Below are 20,990 nucleotides of genomic sequence, written 5' to 3' on the forward strand. Positions count from 1 at the left end.
AGGGGCTGCTTGAGCAAACTGTGCAGGAGGGAGCAGCAGCTCCTGAGTCAGGGGTTGTGACCGTGTTCACAGGGGTTTCCAGATTGGGGAAGAGATGAGGATCTGACTCTATGTTTCATAAGGCTTGATTTATTATTTTATAATATATATAATTACATTCAAACTATACTAAAAGAATAGAAGGAAAGGTGTCATCAGAAGGCTAGCTAAGAATAGAATAGGAAATCAAAGAATGATAACAAAAGCTTCTGTCTCGGACAGAGAGTTTAGCCTAGCTGACTGTGACTGGCTATTAATTACAAACAAACATGAGCTAATCACAGATCCACCTGTTGCATTCCACAGCAGCAGATAACCATTGTTTACATTTTGTTTTTGAGGCTTCTCAGCTTCTCAGGAGGAAAAATCTTAAGGAAAGAATTTTTCATAAAAGTTGTCTGCGACAAGGATGGCCTCGGGTTTGCATTTGTGGAGGTGAAAACCCTGACAGCTGAGCTCAGATCCCATCTGGGTTTCTTTCCAGGTCCCACATCTTCTGGGTGGACAGGAAAACCCCCCTGTGGGCCGTGCAGGTGAGCAGCCCCTGCTGGGTGTGCAGGAGCCCAGAGGAGCTGGGCTGGGGCTCTGCTCCACCTGTGGCATCCCTGGGGGCTTGGGGGGCTCCCATCGCCTGGAGAGAGCCCTGGAGCCCCCCTGTGTGTGTCCCTGCAGGTCAGCATCGCCCTCATCAGCTTCCTGGAGACCATGCTGCTCACCTATCTCAGCTACAAGGTGAGAGCCTGGGCCGGGAGGGCTCAGCCTCCTCTGCAGGAATGGATTTCACATCCCGGCAGGATGTGTTTGTTTGTCTGCCACCTCTGGATGTTTTCCTTTCTCATTCCCCCTCGGGCTGCTGGGTGTGCAGAGCAGAATCTCTGCTTTTTGTGCTTTCTCAGAGATTCAGGGCTGTTCAATGCAGGCTGGCTGTTCCTGGTGTCAGGCTGACACATCCCAGATTCCCCGAGCTCAGCAGGGTCACTCCTGCTCATCCCTCTGGAGGGAATGGCACTGCTCCAAGGAGAGGCACAGGCTGGCTCCTTTGGACCAAAGCCACCTGAAATGGCCAGAAAAAGTGACCTTGACAAATGGCATCTTCTCAGGGACCAGGGGAGGGTTGGCAGCAGAGGCTCAGACCCTGCATCACCCCCTGTTCTGAGTGCCAGCCATCTGTCAGTGTCACTGTCACTCTCCATCCCTGCACGAAGTGTTGTTGTCCCCCAGCTCTGGGTGGCAGCAGTGACAGACAGACAGACGCAGTGTCTGTGGAGAGGACTTTGGGAGGAGTTTGGGAATGTTTCCTGCTCCCAGAGTGCCTGGCACCACCACTGCACCTCTCCTGCACCGTATTTCCCTCATCCAGCAGGGTGGGATCACTTTAATTTTCCTCTGGGAAGTTTTTATGGTTATCTAATTCTTCTTCGGTTTTAATTCCTCAGGGGAACATCTGGGAGCAGATTTTTCGCATTTCCTTCATCCTGGAGATGATCAACACAGTGCCATTCATCATCACGGTGAGTGTGTCCTGGTGGCATTTAAAGCAGCTCTAAGTGCAGTAATTGCTGTATTTTGGTGATAAAATAAAGACAAATGGGTGTCTGGCCTAGTGGTTTTTAAGGCTGGCAGGAAATTTTCCCTTCAATATTTGACAATATAATGATTTTCTCTGGAGTGTTATCCCAAACCCCTCCTCCCTTTCCAGCTGCTCTGCTGCAGTCAGGGAAGCAGGGCCCTGTTTGGTGGCAGCTTCTGCTCAGCTTGGGTTTGGATCCTTCCACACGGGGAGGATTGGCTGCTTATGGCTCTATTTTTTAAAAGAATGTGGATTATTTCTGCAAATAACCCTTGTTTTTGTAGATATTCTGGCCTCCTCTGCGGAATTTGTTCATTCCTGTGTTTTTGAACTGCTGGCTGGCCAAGTACGCCCTGGAGAACATGATTGTGAGTGATCCCTTTTGTCTCCTTGGGGATGTGGAGGGCAGCAGGGCTGGGAGGGGACCCTTGGCTGCCCCAGCTCTGGGGCAGGATTTGGAGCTTGGTGTGTGTCAGGGAATGCCAGGCTGGGGGTGCCAGGCTGTGACCAGGAACCCCTCAGAATCCAAACCACAGTGGCAGGGGTGGTTGGGGTGAGGAGTTCCAGCCATTCCCCTGCTCCCACTGGAGCTCTCAGATCCCAGCCCTGCTGATGGGAATGCACATCCCTTCCCAAGGGCTGAATCCAGGCTTGCCCTTCCCTGGGGAGGGCACTGTGGGAGCCAGCAAGGCAGAAATTGGTGCCCCCAGGCTGTGTGAGCTGCTGGGAGCCCTCCCCTGTCTCCCCAGAACGACCTGCACCGAGCCATCCAAAGGACACAGTCAGCAATGTTCAACCAGGTGCTCATCCTCATCTGCACCCTCCTGTGTCTCGTTTTCACGGGGTGAGTGCTGCTTTCCATTTCCCTAAAACCCCCTCCTGACCCTGGGAATCCAGCTGTGCTCACCCGCCAGGAATCCAGCCGTGCCCACCCGCCAGGAATCCAGCTGTGCCCATCTGGAGCAGCTGGCAAAGCTGGGCTCTTGCAGGGCTCACACCTTCCCCTGCTTTGCTCCATCTCCAGCACTCTGAGGGGGTTTTTAAGCCAAACTTCTGATCCTGCCTTGTTCTAGGGTTTGATCAGGGAGCTTTTGGTGAGGGTGCAGCCAGAGGCAGCTGGGGGATGTGGACACAGGACAGGGGCAGCAGCTTCCCCCAGGGACAGGTGAGGGATGGCTCATGCTCCAGGGGTGGTTCATTCACCAGAACCCATCTCACTCCAAGGCTCCAGCTCTTCCTCCCCCACACCTCACAGCTCCTCAGGTCATTTGTGTAATTGGCCACTGGGGCTCCTGCTAATTAACTGGGCCCTTTCCCTGCCATTGCCAGCATCCAGGGTGTTCCTCTGGGCAGGGGAGCAGAGCTCATCATGGGCTATTTAGCTCTGAATTAGGCTTTGAATTCTCCTCTGGCTGCCTTGCTCTGGGTTGGAGGCATATTAAACCATTAAGTTGCTGAATGGAGGGGAAATGAGGCTTTTAGGCTCATGAGCTTTTGGCAATAAAGGCGATGCTCTGATGTGGGTGACTAATGCTATTTCAGAGCTCAGTGGTGCTCCCAGCCCTGCTGCTGGATGAGTTTGAGGGAAGGGGGGGTACAATTTGGGCCCAGCAAGGTTTGGGTGACACTTGTGTCCAGCAGGATGGCTTTGAGCTGCAGGTGTGTGGGGATCTCCCTGCCGTGACCGGGCTTTTCCCTTCCAGGACCTGCGGCATCCAGCACTTGGAAAGAGCAGGTGAGAAGCTCTCCCTCTTCAAGTCCTTCTATTTCTGCATCGTCACCTTTTCCACCGTGGGCTACGGAGACGTGACACCAAAGATTTGGCCTTCCCAGCTGCTCGTGGTGATCATGATCTGCGTGGCCCTGGTGGTGCTGCCTCTCCAGGTGAGACCTGCACAGCCTGGGGGCGCGGAGGGGCTGCCAGCCCTGCCCTGGGGACACCAGCTCCGTGCCCCCTGCAGTTCGAGGAGCTGGTGTACCTGTGGATGGAGCGGCAGAAGTCGGGGGGCAACTACAGCCGGCACCGCGCGCAGACCGAGAAGCACGTGGTGCTGTGCGTCAGCTCCCTCAAGATCGACCTCCTCATGGACTTCCTCAACGAGTTCTACGCCCACCCTCGCCTGCAGGTGAGCCCCAGGCTGGGCTCACACTCTCCCTGTAGGATCTCTGCTGGTCAGAGTGACCCCAAGGTGTTAGAAAGTCTCTTTTCCCAGCCTGGTGGTCAAAGAATGAGTCAGGGCTCTTAATTTCTTCGTCTCAAGGTTGTTTATTGTATCTTATCTATAAAATTATTTCTCTTGGCCTGCCAAGGTCCGCTCAGCAGGACAGTCAGAGGCACTCTGCCTGCTCCCAGGGCAGTGTTATCTTTTTATACTAAAAACTACGTGTACAATGTTTACAATTACTTTCCAATACCTTTCACCTGTTAGACAGAGAGCTTCTACTCTAAACCAATCTAAAACTATGTGTACAATATTTACAATTACTTTCCAACGCCTATCACCTGTGTTAGACAGTGAGCTTCTACTCTAAACCAATCTAAAAGTGCCAACATCACAGCAGAAGATGGAGGCCAAGAAGAAGAAGGAGAAAGGCCTGACATGCCCAGATTCCTTGTCCTCTGAACCCCCTGAGCTCTGTTTTTGTAAAGTGTTTTGCCAGGAGCAAGAACGTCCAGCACTTGGCTTGGTTTCGCTGTTTGTTACTTTGCCTTTTATTAAACCTTTTTGTTTCTAACGCTGCAACAGAAGCCATCCTGCTGATTTTTATGCTTCCAAAGGTAGCTGAGCTGTCCTGAGTGTGTTACAGACCTCCGAGAGCTGATTAGAGGTGGCTGGAGGAGGTTCCTGTAGCAGTGGCCTCTCTCCTGCAGGATTACTACGTGGTGATCCTGTGCCCCACGGAGATGGACATCCAGGTGCGGCGTGTGCTGCAGATCCCCCTGTGGTCCCAGAGGGTCATCTACCTCCAGGGCTCTGCACTCAAGGACCAGGACCTGATGAGAGCCAAGTGAGCAGAGGGACACTGTTGTAGCCATGATATTTCCTGAAAAATCCCTTTGCCAGGATTTTTCCTCCTGAGAAGCTGAGAGGCCTCAGGAACAAAATGTAAACAATGGTTATCTGCTGCTGTGGAATGCAATGGGTGCATCTAATTAATTGTGGTTGTTTCTAATTAATGGCCAATCACAGCCCAGCTGGCTCAGACCCTCTGAGAGTCACAAGCTTTTGTTATCATTCGATTCCTTCCTTTCCTTTCAAGCCTTCTGATGAAACCCTTTCTTCTTCTCTTTAACTATAGTTTTAATATAATATATATCATAAAATAACAAATCAGCCTTCTGAAACATGGAGTCAAGATTCTCATCTTTTGCCATGTCAGGGCTGCCTGTAAACTTCCACAGGACACCCTGCACAGCCCAGTGACCCCAGTGTCACCCCAGCCTGTGCTGGGTCTGGGGGCTGGCAGGGAGTGGTGGTGCTCACAGGGGTCCCAGGATGAGGGAAGAGAGGAGAATCTTGATTTTATGTTTCAGAAGACTGATTTATTATTTTATGATATATATTGTATTAAAAGAAAATGATATATTAAAACTATACTAAAGAATAAAGAAGAAAGGATTTCATCAGAAGGCTAGCAAAGGAAAGGGATGGAATGATAATAAAATCTTGTGGCTGCTCACAGCCTTGACACAGGTGGTTGTCATTGGTCACCAAGTAAAAACAATTTCACATGCTGGGTAAACAATTCTCCAAATCACATTCCAAAGCAGCAAAACATGGAGAAGCTGAAGCTTCCCAGCTTCTCAGGAGGATTTTTCATCAAATATTTTTGTGCCAGCAGGGGCCTGGTGGGGTGGGCAGTGCCCAGCCCTGTGGGCCCTGCAGCTCATGGGGTCTCTGCTCTCTCCTGGCAGGATGGACAATGGAGAAGCTTGCTTCATCCTCAGCAGCCGGAATGAGGTGGACAGAACAGCAGCTGTGAGTCCAGCCAGGGCTGGGCATGGGGCATTTTTTGGGCAGAAGGGACTGGGGTGGTGTTGGTGTCACCTGTGCCTGGCAACGGAGGGTGCTGGGAAGGGCTGAGTGCCAAGGGGAACCTTGGGGATGGCACAGAGACATGCACAGCACACTGAGCCCTGTGGACTCACCTTCCTCCTGCTGGGTGCTGGGTTCAGGGAGCACCAGGGGCAGGAGGAGCCCTTGCTGTACATCTCCAGGGTGGCTGGGTGCGTTGCAGCTCATCCCAGGGGTAGAAGCCTTGGGGAAAAGAAACCATCAACCAAGAAACCATCCACCAAGAAACCATCAACCAGGCAGCTCATGTTGCTCTTGTCCCTGTCCAGGACCACCAGACCATCCTGAGGGCCTGGGCTGTCAAAGACTTTGCTCCAAACTGTCCTCTCTACGTTCAGATCTTAAAGCCAGAAAATAAATTCCATGTCAAGTTTGCAGGTGAGTCGGAGCAGCTGCACAGCAGCTCTTGGTCAGCTGGGAGCCCTCCTGGACTGGCAGGAGGAGGGAACACCCAGCGCCCAGCACCACCCCAAAATGACCCCATTCCCAGGCCCTGTCCCCCTCCCCTCCTGATGGTCCCCTCTGCCTTTCAGATCACGTTGTGTGTGAGGAGGAGTGCAAATACGCCATGCTGGCCCTGAACTGTGTCTGCCCTGCCACCTCCACCCTCATCACACTGCTGGTGCACACCTCCCGTGGCCAGTGAGTGCTGTCCCCTGCTGTCCCCTGCTATCCCTGTCCCCCCCTACCCCTGCCTGAGCCTGGAGGGTGCAGAACTGAGGCCTCTGAGCTCAGGGGAGAGGGGTCTGGGATGGTTCTGGGGAGCACAATGGGGTCTGGGGCCCCCATCCAGGCCAAAAACAAAATCCCACTTTGTAAGGGGACCACACCAGTGCAGCTGGGCTGGGCAATGCCAACTTTGCAGAGGCTGGAGGTAAAAATATCTTTGTATTGGCACGGTGCTGCTGGCAGGAAGGTGAATTCACAGCACAAGCAGCCCCAGAGCCTGCAGGGTTTTTTGGTGGGTTTATATCCAGCATGGCTGCAAGGAGCTCTGCCAGCACAGGAGAGCAGGGGTGTGTGCCCTGCACTCCTTGGCCATCAGAAATGTCTGAATTTTTGGTAAAGTGCCATGAAATCAGTTATGAAACATCCCTGCCAGATGCCTCTGGCCCGTGCTCGGGGCTGTTTGCCAGCACGGGCTCTGCACCTCCCCCTGCACTCTGCAGGAGCCCTGTTAAATAAAAAGGCACTTAGAGCCCAAAGTGAGAATGAGCTCATCCTGGGAGAGCACCAGCAGCCCGTGGCCGTGTGTCACTGTCACCTCCCTGCTGCCGGGCTCGGGGGCAGCTCCAGGGATTGTTATGGAATCCAACAGAATCTGGCTGGGGTTTGGGGACCTGTGTCAGCTCCAGAGGTCCATCCCAGCCCCAGGGGTCTATCACAGCTCCAGGGGTTGCATTGAAGCCCCTGGGGTCCCACCCCAAGTCCAGGGTGTCCCATCCCAACCTTGGGGGTCCTATCCCACCCCTGGGAATCCCATCCCAGCTCCAGGGGTCCATCCCAGATCCAGGGGGCTATCACAGAACCAGGGGGTCCATTTCCACTCCTGTGGGTCCCATCCCAGCTCCAGGGATCCCATCCCAGCCCCAGGGTCCCATCCCAGCCCTGGGGGTCCCCGCTGATGCTGGTGCTGCCCTTGCAGGGAGGGCCAGGAGTCTCCGGAGCAGTGGCAGCGCATGTACGGGCGCTGCTCGGGCAATGAGGTCTATCACATCCGCATGGGGGACAGCAAGTTCTTCATGGAGTACGAGGGCAAGAGCTTCACCTACGCCGCCTTCCACGCGCACAAGAAGTGAGGGCAGGGGGCTCTGGGCAGGGGGATCTGTCTGTCTGCACACCCTGGGGACAGGGCTGGGGCTGCTGTGAGGTTCTTTGAGGGGATTTTCCCCAGCTGGGAATGCCCAGCCCCTGCAGGAGGGTGTGACCATGTTCACAGGGGTGTGAGGATGAGGGAAGAGACGAGGATCTGACTCCATGTTTCAGAAGGCTTGATTTATTATTTTATAATATATATTATATTAAAAATGATATATATTATATTAACATATTTTATTAAAATATAAAACATATTCTATTAAAACAAAATTTTAATATATATATAAATTAACTATATATTATATATTATGCTATATAATAAAATATATTTTAATATATTTTATATTAAAATATATTTTATTATACATTATATTAGTTTAATATAATATATATAATAAAATAATAAATAGAACAATAGAAGAAAGGATTTCATCAGAAGGCTGGCTAAGAATAGAAAAGAAGGAATGATAACAAAGGCTTGTGTGTCGGAGAAAGATTCCAAGCCAGCTGTGATTGGCCATTAATTAGAAACAACTCTATGACACCAGTCAAAGAACCACCTGTTGCATTCCACAGCAGCAGATAACCATTGTTTACATTTTGTTCCTGAGGCCTCTCAGCTTCTCAGGAGCAAAAATCCTAAGGAAAGGATTTTTCATAAAATGTGTCTGTCACAGGAGGGGATTTTCCCCAGCTGGGAATGCCCAGCCACTGCTCCCCCTGGGCTGGGGCTGCTGCCAGGTCCTGTGTGCAGGGACAGTGTCCCAGAGGGGATTTTCCCAGCTGGGAATGCCCAGCCCCTGCTCCTTCCCCCCCAGGTACGGTGTCTGCCTGATCGGGATCCGCAGGGAGGAGAACAAGAGCATCCTGCTGAACCCCGGCCCCAGGCACATCATGGCAGCCTCGGACACCTGCTTCTACATCAACATCACCAAGGAGGAGAACTCTGCCTTCATCTTCAAGCAGGAGGAGAAGCAGAAGAAGAAGGGCTTTGCAGGCAGCTACGACGGCCCCTCCCGGCTGCCCGTGCACAGCATCATTGCCAGCATGGGTGAGTCGGGGGGCAGCAGGGGCTGGCACACCCCCCTCCATCACCTCCCCCACCTTTGGGTTCCTTTGGGTTCGGTTTCCTCCCCACATTTGGGTTTATTCTCTGTTTTGCACTCTCCTTGCCACCCTCCTCCCTCCCCAAAAACCCTTTCCGTGCTCTCTTCCAGAAATCTCACCAGTAAAATACATATTCCCTTGCACTCTGCGTGCTCTCAGCAAGCTCAAATATCATTATTAAACCTCGTGATGTCCATTATCATTAAGGGTATTTGCATAAATGCCCCAAGCCTGGATTTAGCCCCCAATTATTTCCAAGGCTGGAGGAAGAAATGCCGTGGGGCACATCCTAAATCACGTTTATGCTTCCCAAGCCGTTGGTCTCACTGCAGCCAGCGGTGCATTTGTGCAAGTGAAAAATACCATGAGTCATTACTTCCCTCTTGTATCCGGGGAGAACAAGTTTTGGAGGAGCTGAGCCACACGAGCACATTATATTTCAAGCAAATAATTTATGTGTTTGTACTCCTGAGCAGCAATTTGCATAGATTATCCCCCAGCAGGCCTCGGAGCGCTTTGCTGAGCGCTGTTTGTCACACAGCTCCACTCAGAGGGACCTTTGGCAGGGTCATGAGAGGGACAGACAGACATGACGTGAGTGCCAGCAGGGCAGGGTGTTTGGCAAGGCCAATGTCTGGGCTCTGCTTCTTGGGACACTCCATCAATGTGTTTGGTTTTTGGAAGCTGCTGGAGGACAGGATGAGGAAGTCTGTCTTGTTGGATATTAGGAAGAATTCCTTCACAGAAAGGGCTGTGAAGCTTTGTCACAGGGCAGTGGTGGAGTCACCATCCCTGGAGGGATTTAAATTACCTGTAGATGTGGCATTTGGGAACATGATTTAGTGGCAGATTGAGAGTGCTGGGGGAATGGCTGGATTCAATCTCAGAGGACTTTTCTATCCTTAAGGATTCTGATATTCTAGGGCCGGAAGCTGATCGGGAGGGATGTGGGAGGTGGGTGAGGGCATTGCTGCCTGCCTGCCTCTCCCTGGGGCAAAGGGACATCCACAGGGAGGGCACTGCCAGGGCAGATGTGGCTCCTGACCTGACTCGTGTCTGCCAGAGCCCACGAGGAGTTGTGGGCAGGGGTTGGGCTGCAGGGCTGTCACCTCAGAGACACATCAGCACGGCAAAAACTCCTGCAGAGCCTGGTTTGGCAGTTCAGGGAGCAGCAGGTTCAGCTGGCCATGGAGCTGTGAGGGGAATAGAGAGAGAGACAGCCCCTGGGGAGATGCTGCACACAGGTGGAGACCACCAGTGGGGGCTTCACCTGCACCCCCCGTGCCCACCAACAGCTGAGCATCATCCGGGCTGCCTCATCCCCGTGCAGGGCCTGGGGACAGGAGGCTGCTGTGACGTTTCCCCCCCTTAGAGCGTGTTTGCCGTGCTGCCTCCCCCGTGTGTGTCCAGGTACAGTGGCCATGGACCTGCAGAACACCGAGTGCCGCCCTGCCAACAGCAGCAAGCTGGCCCTGCCCGCCGAGAACGGCTCGGGCACGCGGCGGCCCAGCATCGCCCCGGTGCTGGAGCTGGCTGACACCTCCTCCCTGCTGCCCTGCGACCTCCTCAGCGACCAGTCCGAGGACGAGATGACGCAGTCGGACGAGGAGGGGTCAGCAGTGCTCGAGTGAGTCGCTCTCTCTTTGGCTGGTTCGTTCCACTGGGACCTGGTGGGATTCAGGCGCCTCTGGCTCACTGTGGCTGTGTGCTCACCAGTCCTTGTGGTGGTGTTGGGGTCACCAGGAGGATGTGAGAGATGAGAATTGACTCAGAGTTCTCAGAAGGTTGATATATGATATATGATATAATATGATATTCTACTATATTACATTATACTATACTCTACCATATTCTACAATACTATATTACACTATACTGTATTATATTATATTACACTATATTATATTATATTATATTATATTATATTATATTATATTATATTATATTATATTATATTATATATCAACTATATATAAAAATTTATATTACATTATATTACATTATATTACATTACATTGTATTATATTATATTATAATTATACCATATGATATAATACTATATCATATAATATAATATTATATCATATTGTATTATATTATATGAAAATTATATACTAAAACTATACTAAAGAAAAGAGAAAGGATACATCAGAAAGCTAGAAAGGAATGAATAGTAAAAACTTGTGACTAACCCCTCCCGACACAGCTAGACTGGAATTGGTCCTTAAGTTGAAACAATTCACATGCTGGGCAAACAATTCTCCAAATCCCATTCCAAAGCAGCAAAACATGGAGAAGCTGATGCTTCTCATCTCGCCAGGAGAAGAACATGTTGCTGTTGAATGTTTTCCCCAGCAGCTGAGTGCTGGATAAATGGCAAGCTCTCCCTGTCCTCACACAGATTTCTCCCTGCTGCAGGTACGTGAAGGGCTACCCCCCAAACTCGCCCTACATCGGGAGCTCCCCGACCCTGTGCCACCTGCTGCCCGAGAAAGCCCCATTCTGCTGCCTGAGGCTGGACAAGGTGAGCCGGGGCTGTGGGGGCTGCCTGGGGCTGAGCCCCCCCAGGACGTGCCCGCTGAGTGCTGGGCTGTCCCACCCCCACAGGGCTGCAAACACAACAGCTTTGAGGATGCCAAAGCCTACGGCTTCAAGAACAAGCTGATCATCGTTTCTGCAGAGACAGCGGGGAACGGCCTCTACAACTTCATCGTCCCGCTGCGCGCCTACTACCGCTCCCGCAAGGAGCTCAACCCCATCGTGCTGCTGCTGGACAACAAGCAAGTACTTCTCCAGGGGTGTTCTCCCTCCCACAGAGCCTCCCTGCATTGCCTGGGCAGTTTGTGCTGTGGGGTGGGAGGGTGAGGGAGCAGTGGTGCCATTGTGGGGTACCTGGGCTGGCTGGCGCTGGGGTTTTGTGTCTGTCTCTGCTGCATGGACATGCTGAACCACCTCGCTCTCTGTGGCTCTCCCCCCAGGCCTGAGCACCACTTTCTGGAGGCCATCTGCTGTTTCCCCATGGTGTACTACATGGAGGGCACCATTGACAAGTAGGTGTTCCCACGGATGGCTGTCGTGCCTGAATTGTTGCATTTAGCCCAGCCCAGACTTTTCAGTCACCCCGTGAGAAGCCCCAGGGTTGGTAGCGTAGAGCTGAGCCCACCTCGGGCTTCTCGGGTTGTCAACCCCTCCCTGGGAGATGGGAGCAGGTGAAGAGCAGGTTGGGAGCAGCCTGGGCTCGCCGTGGAACCCCTGTGCTGCTTCCCTGTGTCGTTTCCAAGGGCTGACCCTGCGCTCTTCTCTTTGGGATCTGCCCAGCTTGGACAGTTTGCTGCAGTGTGGCATCATCTACGCTGACAACTTGGTGGTGGTGGACAAGGAGAGCACCATGAGTGCTGAGGAGGACTACATGGCAGATGCCAAGACCATTGTCAACGTCCAGACCATGTTCAGGTGAGGGTGACCACTGCTGGGGACAGGACCAGGACAGGTGCCAGTGCCTGGGGTGGTGGCTATGGACAGTGGGACACATCTGGCACTGGGTTTGCGGCAGGAAGCAGCATGTAACCAGCCATTTCTGACCTCAGCACAGGGATGACTGTGGTCTTCCTCAGGCTTTAAATCCTCAGAGACAGCTGCAGGACAACAGATCTCTTTCCGTTGCAGGCTCTTCCCCAGCCTCAGCATTATCACGGAGCTGACCCACCCCTCCAACATGAGGTTCATGCAGTTCAGAGCAAAGGACAGTTACTCTCTGGCCCTTTCTAAGCTAGAAAAGGTAAGAGGAGATTGTTCTTTGCACAGGGGCCTGGGAAGTCAACACTGACAGTGACTGACTACATTTGAGCTCCTGTGCTTTTCCCATGTCCAGAAAACCCAATCATGTCTCGCACATTTCCATGGAGAAAAAAATATCTTCTTTTTCTGCAGCGCAAAGATGCTGCCCTGGTTTCCTCCTGCCACACTCACCAGAAACATTACACCTGTGCCCTCCCATTGCCATGAGCCCTCTAATTTTCTGTGCAATCTGAGCTCAAATTTCCCTTTCTTCTTGCAGAGAGAGCGAGAGAACGGCTCCAACCTGGCCTTCATGTTCCGGCTGCCCTTCGCCGCCGGGAGAGTCTTCAGCATCAGCATGCTGGACACGCTGCTCTACCAGGTGAGACACAGCCCTGCAGCTGGGGCATCCCCCAGGGAGCAGCTGAGCCAACCTTTCCCTGGTTTTCCTGCCCAAATGTCTCCACAGTCGTTCGTGAAGGATTACATGATCACCATCACTCGGCTGCTGCTGGGCCTCGACACCACGCCGGGCTCCGGGTACCTCTGTGCGGTACGTGCTGAGTCCCTTGGGGTGAAACCATCAGCCAAGGGGGCCTGGATCTGCTGGCATCTGTCACCCTGTGCATGGGCTTGGGGGCTCCCCTCTTCTGCAGATCTGGGGGGGAGCAGTGTGGGATTCTGGGGTCCCTAGGAGGGAGCAGTGTGGGGTTATGGGGTCCCCAGGACGAGGTGAGAGATGAGGATTTGACTCCAAGTTCTCAGAAGGCTGATTTATTATGATCTATTCTTAAACTATTACTAAAGAATAGAGAAAGGATACAGACAAAAGGCTAGAAAAGAATGAATAATAAAAACCCGTGACTCCTCAGAGAGTCTGACACAGCTGGGCTGTGACTGGCCATTAATTAAAAAAAATTCATATGCTGGGTAAACAGTTCTCCAAATCACATTCTAAAGTAGCAAAACATGGAGAAGCTGAGGCTTCTCATCTTGCCAGGAGAAGAAATCCTGGCGAAACGATTTTTCAGAAAATATCACAGTGACAGAGCAGCATTGCCAGGTCATTGTTCCCCTCCATTTTGGGGAACCTCAGTGCTGCCAAAAGCCCAAGAGCTGCCAAGGACCAAACTCTCTGTTTTGAAGGCTGAGGTCAGAAATTGCCCCTGATTTTCTTGTGGAAATCACTTTTGGCACGGTCATGGATGGGCTGGGGTGGAGCTCAGGAGCAGCCTGAGGTGCAGTGGGGATCCATGCTGGCCCTGCGTTGGTCCATGTGACCCTGTGTCGGTCCATGCTGGCCCTGTGTCGGTCCATGCTGGCCCTGTGTCGGTCCATGCTGGCCCTGTGTTGGTCCATGTGACCCTGTGTTGGTCCATGCTGGCCCTGTGTTGGTCCATGTGACCCTGCATTGGTCCATGTGACCCTGTGTCAGTCCATGCTGGCCCTGTGTTGGTCCATGTGATCCTGTGTCAGTCCATGCTGGCCCTGTGTTGGTCCATGTGACCCTGTGTCAGTCCATGCTGGCCCTGTGTTGGTCCATGCTGGCCCTGTGTCGGTCCATGTGACCCTGCATTGGTCCATGTGACCCTGTGTCAGTCCATGCTGGCCCTGTGTTGGTCCATGTGACCCTGTGTTGGTCCATGTGACCCTGTGTCAGTCCACGCTGGCCCTGTGTTGCTCAGATGAAGATCACTGAGGATGACCTGTGGATCCGGACGTACGGACGCCTCTTCCAGAAGCTCTGCTCCTCCAGTGCCGAGATCCCCATCGGCATCTACAGGACGGAGTCGCACATGTTCGCCACCTCCGAGGTAGGGCACGGGCTGGGAAGGGCCTGTGGTGCCAGCCAAGCTGGGATCCAGGAGGGTGCTGGAGCGCCTCAGAGCTGGGTGCAGCAGAGTGGGGAGGGGAGAGCAGGGGAAGGGGAATTTTTGTGTTTATTTCGTTCGAGTGGCCGCGCTGGGTGGTGCTGTCCTGGTTCTCCAGCTGGGTCTCCAGGCAGTGCTGGATGTTCTCGGCTCTGCCACACCCTGGGCAACTTGGGGAGCAGGGTGGGCACAGCAGGGCTGCCCTTTGCTGCACTGACTCATGGTTTTCCCTTCTCCTCCCCTGCTGCAGCCCCACGACATCCGAGCGCAGGTGAGTGCCGCTCGCGCCCGGCCGTGCCCCCTGTCCCCACCCTGGCTGAGCCCTGGGCTGGCCCTGGCCACAAGAGCCACCCCCTGCTTTGTGCCAGCTCCCAGCCCCAGTGCCAGCACAGCCTGCCTGTCCCCATGGACGGGAGATACTGGCTGAGCCTCAGTGCCCTGATGTAATTAACCGGGATCAGGAGCAAGGGAGGCAGCCAGGATCCCTTTAAATACCTTCAGCGTTCAGCTTTGTAAGGAGGCAGTGACAGGGAGCTGAAAGTTGACATTTAATTAAATGCAACCCAGCTCCTTGAGAGGCTTTAAAAGGCTTCGTTAATAAATTCCTGCTCACCAGCGGGCATTGCTGGGTCAGACATGTGGCAGCACAGATGCAGTAAGAAGGAAGAGAGGGAGATGAGGGCATGGCTGCTCCTTGGGCAGATATCCCAGAAGTGATCCTGTGTGAGATGCCCACAAGACTCCCCTCAGCTTATCCAAGGGAAGCTGTGGCTGCCCCTTCCTGGGAAGTTCAAGGCCAGGTTCGACAGGACTTGGAGCAGCCTGGTGTGGTGGACCATGGCAAGGAGTGGGCAAGGAGTGAGTGCCTTCCAATCCAAACCACTCTGGGATTCGGTGAACTGTGCCAGCCTGGCGGTTCTTGCAGTGCAGAGAGAAAATGCTGGGAGAGCCCATTGGGGTCAGAGGAAGGAACCCAAAAAAACCCAAAATAATCTCTCCCCGTGGGAGAGATCCCACCCTGTGGGAGAGATCCCACCGTGCCAGGCCCAGGCCAAAGCCCCCTTGGCCACCCCCCATCCCGCGTGACCTGCTGGGCTTCTAGTCACAGATCTCAATCAATGTTGAGGACTGCGAGGACACCAAGGACGTCAAGGAGCACTGGGGCATCAAGACGGGCCACCACCGCAACTCGTGCTCCAGCGACCAGTCGGAGCACCCGCTGCTGCGGCGCAAGAGCATGCAGTGGGCGCGGCGGCTCAGCCGGAAGGGCAACAAGCACTCCAGCAAGACGGCCGAGTGGATCAGCCAGCAGCGCCTCAGCCTGTACCGCCGCTCCGAGCGCCAGGAGCTCTCCGAGCTCGTCAAGAACCGCATGAAGCACCTGGGCCTGCCCACCACCGGGTACGGTAAGTGCCGCCGCCGGAGCGCCCGCGGGCTCCTCAGGTAACCCCGGCCCGGCCTAACCCGACCCCTGAGCCAGCCTAACCCCACGCCAGCCTAACCCCATGCCCGGCTTAGCGCCGAGCCCGTCCCAGCCGGGCTGCGCCTCATCCCCGGCTTGCTTGTGCTTGTGCAGCCCCAGGCTGGGGTCCCCCCACGCAGCCCCCCTCCCTCCCCTGGCACCCCCGGCCAGCTGCAGGCAGCCCCCCCATCTCTGGGCTCTGGGATGGCTCCAGGCAGGCGTTGGCAGTGGCAGAGTGGCCCCTGTGCCTGCAGCAGGGCCCGGTGTCCCCACACGGCCCCGTTTGTGCCCCACTTTCTGGCCATGCAGAGATGGTGGTTCAGGACAGCCCGACCCCAGGTCAGCACAAACCTTGTGCCCAAGAGCCCCCGTAGTTTGGCAGGGAGAGGCCCAACCCCGTCAGCTGGCGCAGCCCCTTTCTTTATGGACTTTAATCTGTCATAAACTCTCTGTGGAAAAGCTCTCGGTAGCTGCAGGGCTGAGTTGCTTCATTGCGTGTGACACGGGTGTGTGGCTGTGTGTGACAGCCACGGCGCTCAGGGTCCCTCTGTGCAGCCACATCTCTCGTCAAGCTTGACCTGCCCGTCGGTGCTGGCATCTGTGTCACCCTGGACAGCTCCCAGCCCTCAGTTATGACAAAGTCTGTAGCCCACAGCTCCTTTTGTTTGGTTGGTTTGGTTTTCTTTTTATTTTCTTTCTTTCTTTGAAGCCATCCTGTGCTGCTGCTTGTCTGCTCCATCCTCCAGGAGTGTCTGTCCACCCCCTGCCCACACTCAGGCTGGCAGTGAGCCCCAGCTGGGATGGGAGCTGATTTTGGGGTGGGATTCCTCCTTTCCCCTCTTGGCTCTAGGCACGGGAAGGAAGAGGAGCAAATGTCCAGGAGTGCAGTGCAGGAGGGTTTTGGAGTGGTTTGGAGTGGGGGCCCAGGGTGGTTGTGGCACTGCCAGCATCCCCAGGGATGGGGGCAGGAGAGCTGGAGTGTGGTGGGACGGGGCAAGGACAGGGACTGCAGGCAAGGCCTTGCAGGGGTGTACCCCCCTCTCCTGCTTTCCCTTCATTCCCAGTCCCAGCAGTTTCTGTGGCAGTTCCAGGGGGGCTGTCTGGCCTTGGTCAGGCTTGAGGCACATCTTGGGGTCAGGTCAAGGCTGGCAAATTTTGGTTGAAGCAAACTGGGGGAGCTCTGGCAGGAGAGGGGACAGTGAGGGGGTCCAGGACAGGGACACTGGGCACAGCTGGGGACCAGCAGCTCCTTGGGCACCCAGCAGTGCAGGGACTGTGTGTTGTCACCCTGTGTCACTGTCAGTGTCTGGACACCCATGCAAAACGTTGCTCTGCCTTCTGCCCCTTTCCTTTTTCTTTTGCTCACGTTTTGGCTGCAGCGCAGGAGCTCGTCTCTGATATTTGCCAAACCATGGCTTGCTGACCTCTCTCTCTCTCTCTGTTTATGTCTGTGCCTTTCCCTGTATGTTCTGTAGAGGATGTAGCAAATTTAACAGCCAGTGATGTGATGAATCGGGTAAACCTGGGATATTTGCAAGGTAATTCCCTTTCCCTGGGAGTCCCGCGTGACTCATGGCGTGCAGCGTACAACAAGATCATGCCAGCTAAGCCCAAACCTCACCCTTGCCAGTTTTCACCTTAGATCCCCGAGCTTTCAGCACTAATTTGTTGGGTGGCGTTGGAAAACCAATCAGTGTCCCGTGGTGGTGGTGCAAACGCAGGGCTCTGCCTGGTCAGGGAGATAGAAACCTCAGGGACCCTTTTGTAGCTGAATTCCTACAGGGAAATCACAGCCCTTGGCTTTCATTGACAAAACCCTCCCTCCATGGCTCTGTGAGGGGGTTTTGGGCTGGACAGCCAGTGGCAGCTTGAGGAGGGGACAGGAGGGGGACAAGAGCTGCCTGTGCATGCTGTGATGAGATGCTGGAGCTCCTGCTGGGGCAGCCACACTCCAAGGCAAGGCAGAGCTTTAAAAATCCATTTGCACCCCTTGGTTTGCCTTCCTGGACCCCTCTCCAGCATCAGGAGACCCCATTTTGTGACCAGGGGTGCTGGGCTCAGCATGAGGGAGCAACAGCAGCCACAGGGGCCACTGGTGCTGCAGCCACCCCGGGCACCTCGTGGGGCTCTGTGGGACCTACCAGGTTTTCCCATCTTTATTTTCACCTTTACACCAGGGTGCAACATGCCCTGGAAAGGCTCCTTTTTACTGCAGCAGCCCCAAGATCAGCAACAGCCCATCCCAGCTTCATTTTTGGCTTCACTAGCCCAGGCTTAAGGTGAAACGTTGGCATTTCTTCACAAAGTGTGTCCTCCATGAGCCAGGCAGAGTATATTGCCTGGGGCAGTGGAGGGGCAGCAATATACTCGTGTGCCCAGCAGGGCCTGGCTTGGCTGCATGGGCTCAGGGAACTTCCATGGGGCAGGGAGAGCTGCCCAGAGCCAGAGCCCGGCCCCACGTCCCTGTCATGTCACCCCCGTGTGTCCCGTGGGTCCCAGGGTCTGTGTGCCACCCCTGCCCTGGCATTGCCACCCCACCCCTGTCTCCCTGTAAGGCTGAGCACTGGGATGGCCAAAACCCAAACCTGGTGGCCCCAGGACAGGACAGGACCCCTGGCACAGGTAGGGGTCCCAGGCAGCACCTCCCGAGGGTTCCCCCTGCTGCAGCACCTTCTGTGGCCTCAGAGGGGACAGGGATGGGTGTGAGCAGCCACACAAAGGTCTGGGTGCCCCTGCAAGCACTGCTGGACGTGGCACAGCCCTGGGGATGCCCTGGGGTGTGCCTTGGCGAGGACACCTCGGGAGGAAGCTGTATTCCTGTGCTGGGTGCCTGTGGTGGCTGGAGCTGCATCTGAGGGCTGGAGCAAAGCAGTGCCAGGGTGATCTGTCACCCGTTGGCATTGCTGGGACAGGAGACCCTAGCTGGGGGGTCCCCCATGCCAGGCAGGGGTCGGGAGGTGGGGGCAGCAGGACAGGCCACAGGAGCAGCCCCAGCCTGGAGTTAATGCCCATCCCAGGGCTGGGTGCCCCCAGAGCAGCTCCATCTGCTCCATTTGCACCATCTGCACCTCAGAGGGGCCTTTCCCAAAGCCTGGAGAGGAGTCCCAGTGAGAAGCCTTGCAGCGAGCTGGTGTCCCCCCGTGCTCCTCATGCTGCCCCCGCGTCCGTCTGTCCGTCCCCTCCCCACCCTGTCCATCCACACCCCATCACCCTGTCTGGAGATGGTGTCACCTGTTGCAGCTTCACCCCCCCCCCCCCCGGCACCCGCAGCCTCGCACCCCCATCCATTTCACCATGATCTTGTTCTTGGCTATTTCGGGGAGCACAGGGGCCCCCCATCACTGACACCCCCTGTCTGCCCCCGTGGGTGCTGCTCTTGGTGGCCCTGAGCCCCCCTGGGAGGGCACTTGGTTCAGAGCCATCCCCAAAACGGCATCGATGGCTCTGGAGCTCCATGGAGGTGATTCCCCCTGGGCAGGGGAAAGGAGCAATCCCTGCACTGATCCTGGGCCTGGATGGAGCTAAACTGAGAAACTGAGAGGGGGAGAGGTGGGCAGAGCTCTGGGGCGGCCCCGGGGGGGTTCAGCTGCCCTGAGCCATGGTTGGACTCGTGCTGTACCTGACACAGCAGGACTAACCTGTTCCCTCTTTTGCACTGCACCAAGGTAAGACTCTCACTTTATTTCTGGGGGGAGTGGGGACTTTGAAGAGTTACCCAGTCCCCTGGGCCGTGCTGTGGTGGGGAGAGCCTGGGGAGGTGAGGAGGGAGGCGGCAGTGACATTCTTGGTGCCCTCCTGGTGGCAGTGACATTGCCCACGGCTTCTCCTGGTGAAGGGACCCGTTTGCCAGGATGGGATCTGTCACCTGGCCTGTTGGGGTGTCTCGGGGGTTGTCCCTGCCTCACCAGCCCTGTCCCTGCTCTTGCAGATGAGATGAACGACCACCAGAACACCTTGTCCTATGTCCTGATCAATCCCCCCCCGGACACGCGGCTGGAGCTCAACGACATCGTGTAAGTGTCAATGACATTGTGTAAGTGTCACCTCACCCTGTCACCCTGTCCCCACACTGCCCCCAGTGCCATGAGCTGCCCCCATCCAGTTATTCCCTAGGACTTCTCATAAATACCCATAAAAGAGGGTTTTGCCTCTTTCCCAGCTCATTCCAACTCCCTGTGCTCCTGAGCCCAAACCACCCCAGCCCCATCTTAGCTCCCATGGGCACTGGGGGATTCTCCTTTGGTTTTTGCCACTGAGGAATAAGTCCTGATCATTTGTTCTATTATTTTATGGCATTTACGCGAACACCTCTTACCAATATATTCAGGAGTTATTCCTGAGGAATAATTACCATGCTCTGAGGAATAACTCCTGATCATTTATTCTATTATTTTATGGCATTTACATGAACACCTCTTATCATTTAACACCTTTCATTCAAACGACTGCCATGCTCTGCAAGCATCACAGCTCCATGGGGCCATCCCTGTGCATCCTGGCCCAAATTCCAGGGGAGCTGTGGTGTCCAGCGGTGTGACCGGGCTGTGTCCCACAGGTACCTGATCCGCTCCGACCCTCTGGCCCACGTGGCCAACGACGGCCACAGCCGCAAGAGCAGCTGCAGCAACAAGCTGGGCTCGGGCAACCCCGAGACGCGCGACGAGACCCAGCTGTGAGCGCTGCCAGGGCGGGCAAGGACGGCCCGGCCCGGCCCCATGGAGGCGCTGCCCAGCCCGGCGGGGATGCCCAGCCCGGCCGTGCCCACGGGACGATGCCCAGCCCGGCGGGGATGCCCAGCCCGGCCGTGCCCACGGGACGATGCCCAGCCCGGCGGGGATGCCCAGCCCGGCCGTGCCCACGGGACGATGCCCGGAGCCCTGGCACGGCCGGACGCAGCCGGTGGCCGTGTGTGCCCCCGGGGATTTTAACTTTTCTACTGATACCGCAACTAGTGAGACAGCGTTCGCTGGTGCTGGTGGGACGGGGCTGAGCCCAGATGCCAATGGGAGCAGGGCTGGGGTTGCTGGAGGGTGCAGGTTGGTAAAGACAAGAGGAAAACTGCACCGAGACCCTGCTCCTCTTCCTCCTCCTCCTCTTCCTTCACCAGGTGTCCCCCAGGGGTGCCCAAACTCCTGCTCTGTCGCTCACGGTCTTCATCCTCGGCTGGGTTTCTGTTCTGGGCACTGGGTGAGGACTCTGGTGGCCGTGGCACAGCCGGGATGGAGGGGACAGGGCACGGCAGGGCCCCCACGCCTTGGGGCACCTCACAA

At 55.1% G+C, this 20,990-nt stretch overlaps 1 protein-coding gene across 4 annotated transcripts in view; it reads left to right on the forward strand.

Annotated features, from left to right (window-relative positions):
• Positions 1 to 20,990, forward strand: part of KCNT1 (potassium sodium-activated channel subfamily T member 1) — a 63,688-nt gene extending 42,698 nt beyond the window's left edge. Inside the window, exons 6-34 of one of the 4 annotated variants that reach the window (XM_058818188.1) lie at positions 524 to 572; positions 712 to 771; positions 1,476 to 1,550; positions 1,894 to 1,977; positions 2,359 to 2,453; positions 2,643 to 2,645; positions 3,263 to 3,268; positions 3,313 to 3,493; positions 3,571 to 3,735; positions 4,482 to 4,618; positions 5,526 to 5,589; positions 5,955 to 6,063; positions 6,219 to 6,327; positions 7,331 to 7,480; positions 8,322 to 8,554; positions 10,021 to 10,237; positions 11,029 to 11,134; positions 11,218 to 11,390; positions 11,589 to 11,660; positions 11,929 to 12,063; positions 12,277 to 12,388; positions 12,668 to 12,769; positions 12,857 to 12,940; positions 14,073 to 14,201; positions 14,509 to 14,529; positions 15,361 to 15,664; positions 17,196 to 17,258; positions 19,649 to 19,733; positions 20,276 to 20,990. In XM_058818188.1, the coding sequence (XP_058674171.1) occupies positions 524 to 572; positions 712 to 771; positions 1,476 to 1,550; positions 1,894 to 1,977; positions 2,359 to 2,453; positions 2,643 to 2,645; positions 3,263 to 3,268; positions 3,313 to 3,493; positions 3,571 to 3,735; positions 4,482 to 4,618; positions 5,526 to 5,589; positions 5,955 to 6,063; positions 6,219 to 6,327; positions 7,331 to 7,480; positions 8,322 to 8,554; positions 10,021 to 10,237; positions 11,029 to 11,134; positions 11,218 to 11,390; positions 11,589 to 11,660; positions 11,929 to 12,063; positions 12,277 to 12,388; positions 12,668 to 12,769; positions 12,857 to 12,940; positions 14,073 to 14,201; positions 14,509 to 14,529; positions 15,361 to 15,664; positions 17,196 to 17,258; positions 19,649 to 19,733; positions 20,276 to 20,396 (3,244 nt within the window). In that variant the 3' untranslated portion in view covers positions 20,397 to 20,990. The remainder of the gene's footprint in view (positions 1 to 523; positions 573 to 711; positions 772 to 1,475; positions 1,551 to 1,893; positions 1,978 to 2,358; positions 2,454 to 2,642; positions 2,646 to 3,262; positions 3,269 to 3,312; positions 3,494 to 3,570; positions 3,736 to 4,481; positions 4,619 to 5,525; positions 5,590 to 5,954; positions 6,064 to 6,218; positions 6,328 to 7,330; positions 7,481 to 8,321; positions 8,555 to 10,020; positions 10,238 to 11,028; positions 11,135 to 11,217; positions 11,391 to 11,588; positions 11,661 to 11,928; positions 12,064 to 12,276; positions 12,389 to 12,667; positions 12,770 to 12,856; positions 12,941 to 14,072; positions 14,202 to 14,508; positions 14,530 to 15,360; positions 15,665 to 17,195; positions 17,259 to 19,648; positions 19,734 to 20,275) is intronic. The other 3 variants (XM_058818189.1, XM_058818190.1, XM_058818191.1) reach the window with 3 other exon arrangements.

This window comes from Ammospiza caudacuta, chromosome 21 (genome assembly GCF_027887145.1).
Source record: "Ammospiza caudacuta isolate bAmmCau1 chromosome 21, bAmmCau1.pri, whole genome shotgun sequence".
NCBI lineage: Eukaryota > Metazoa > Chordata > Aves > Passeriformes > Passerellidae > Ammospiza > Ammospiza caudacuta.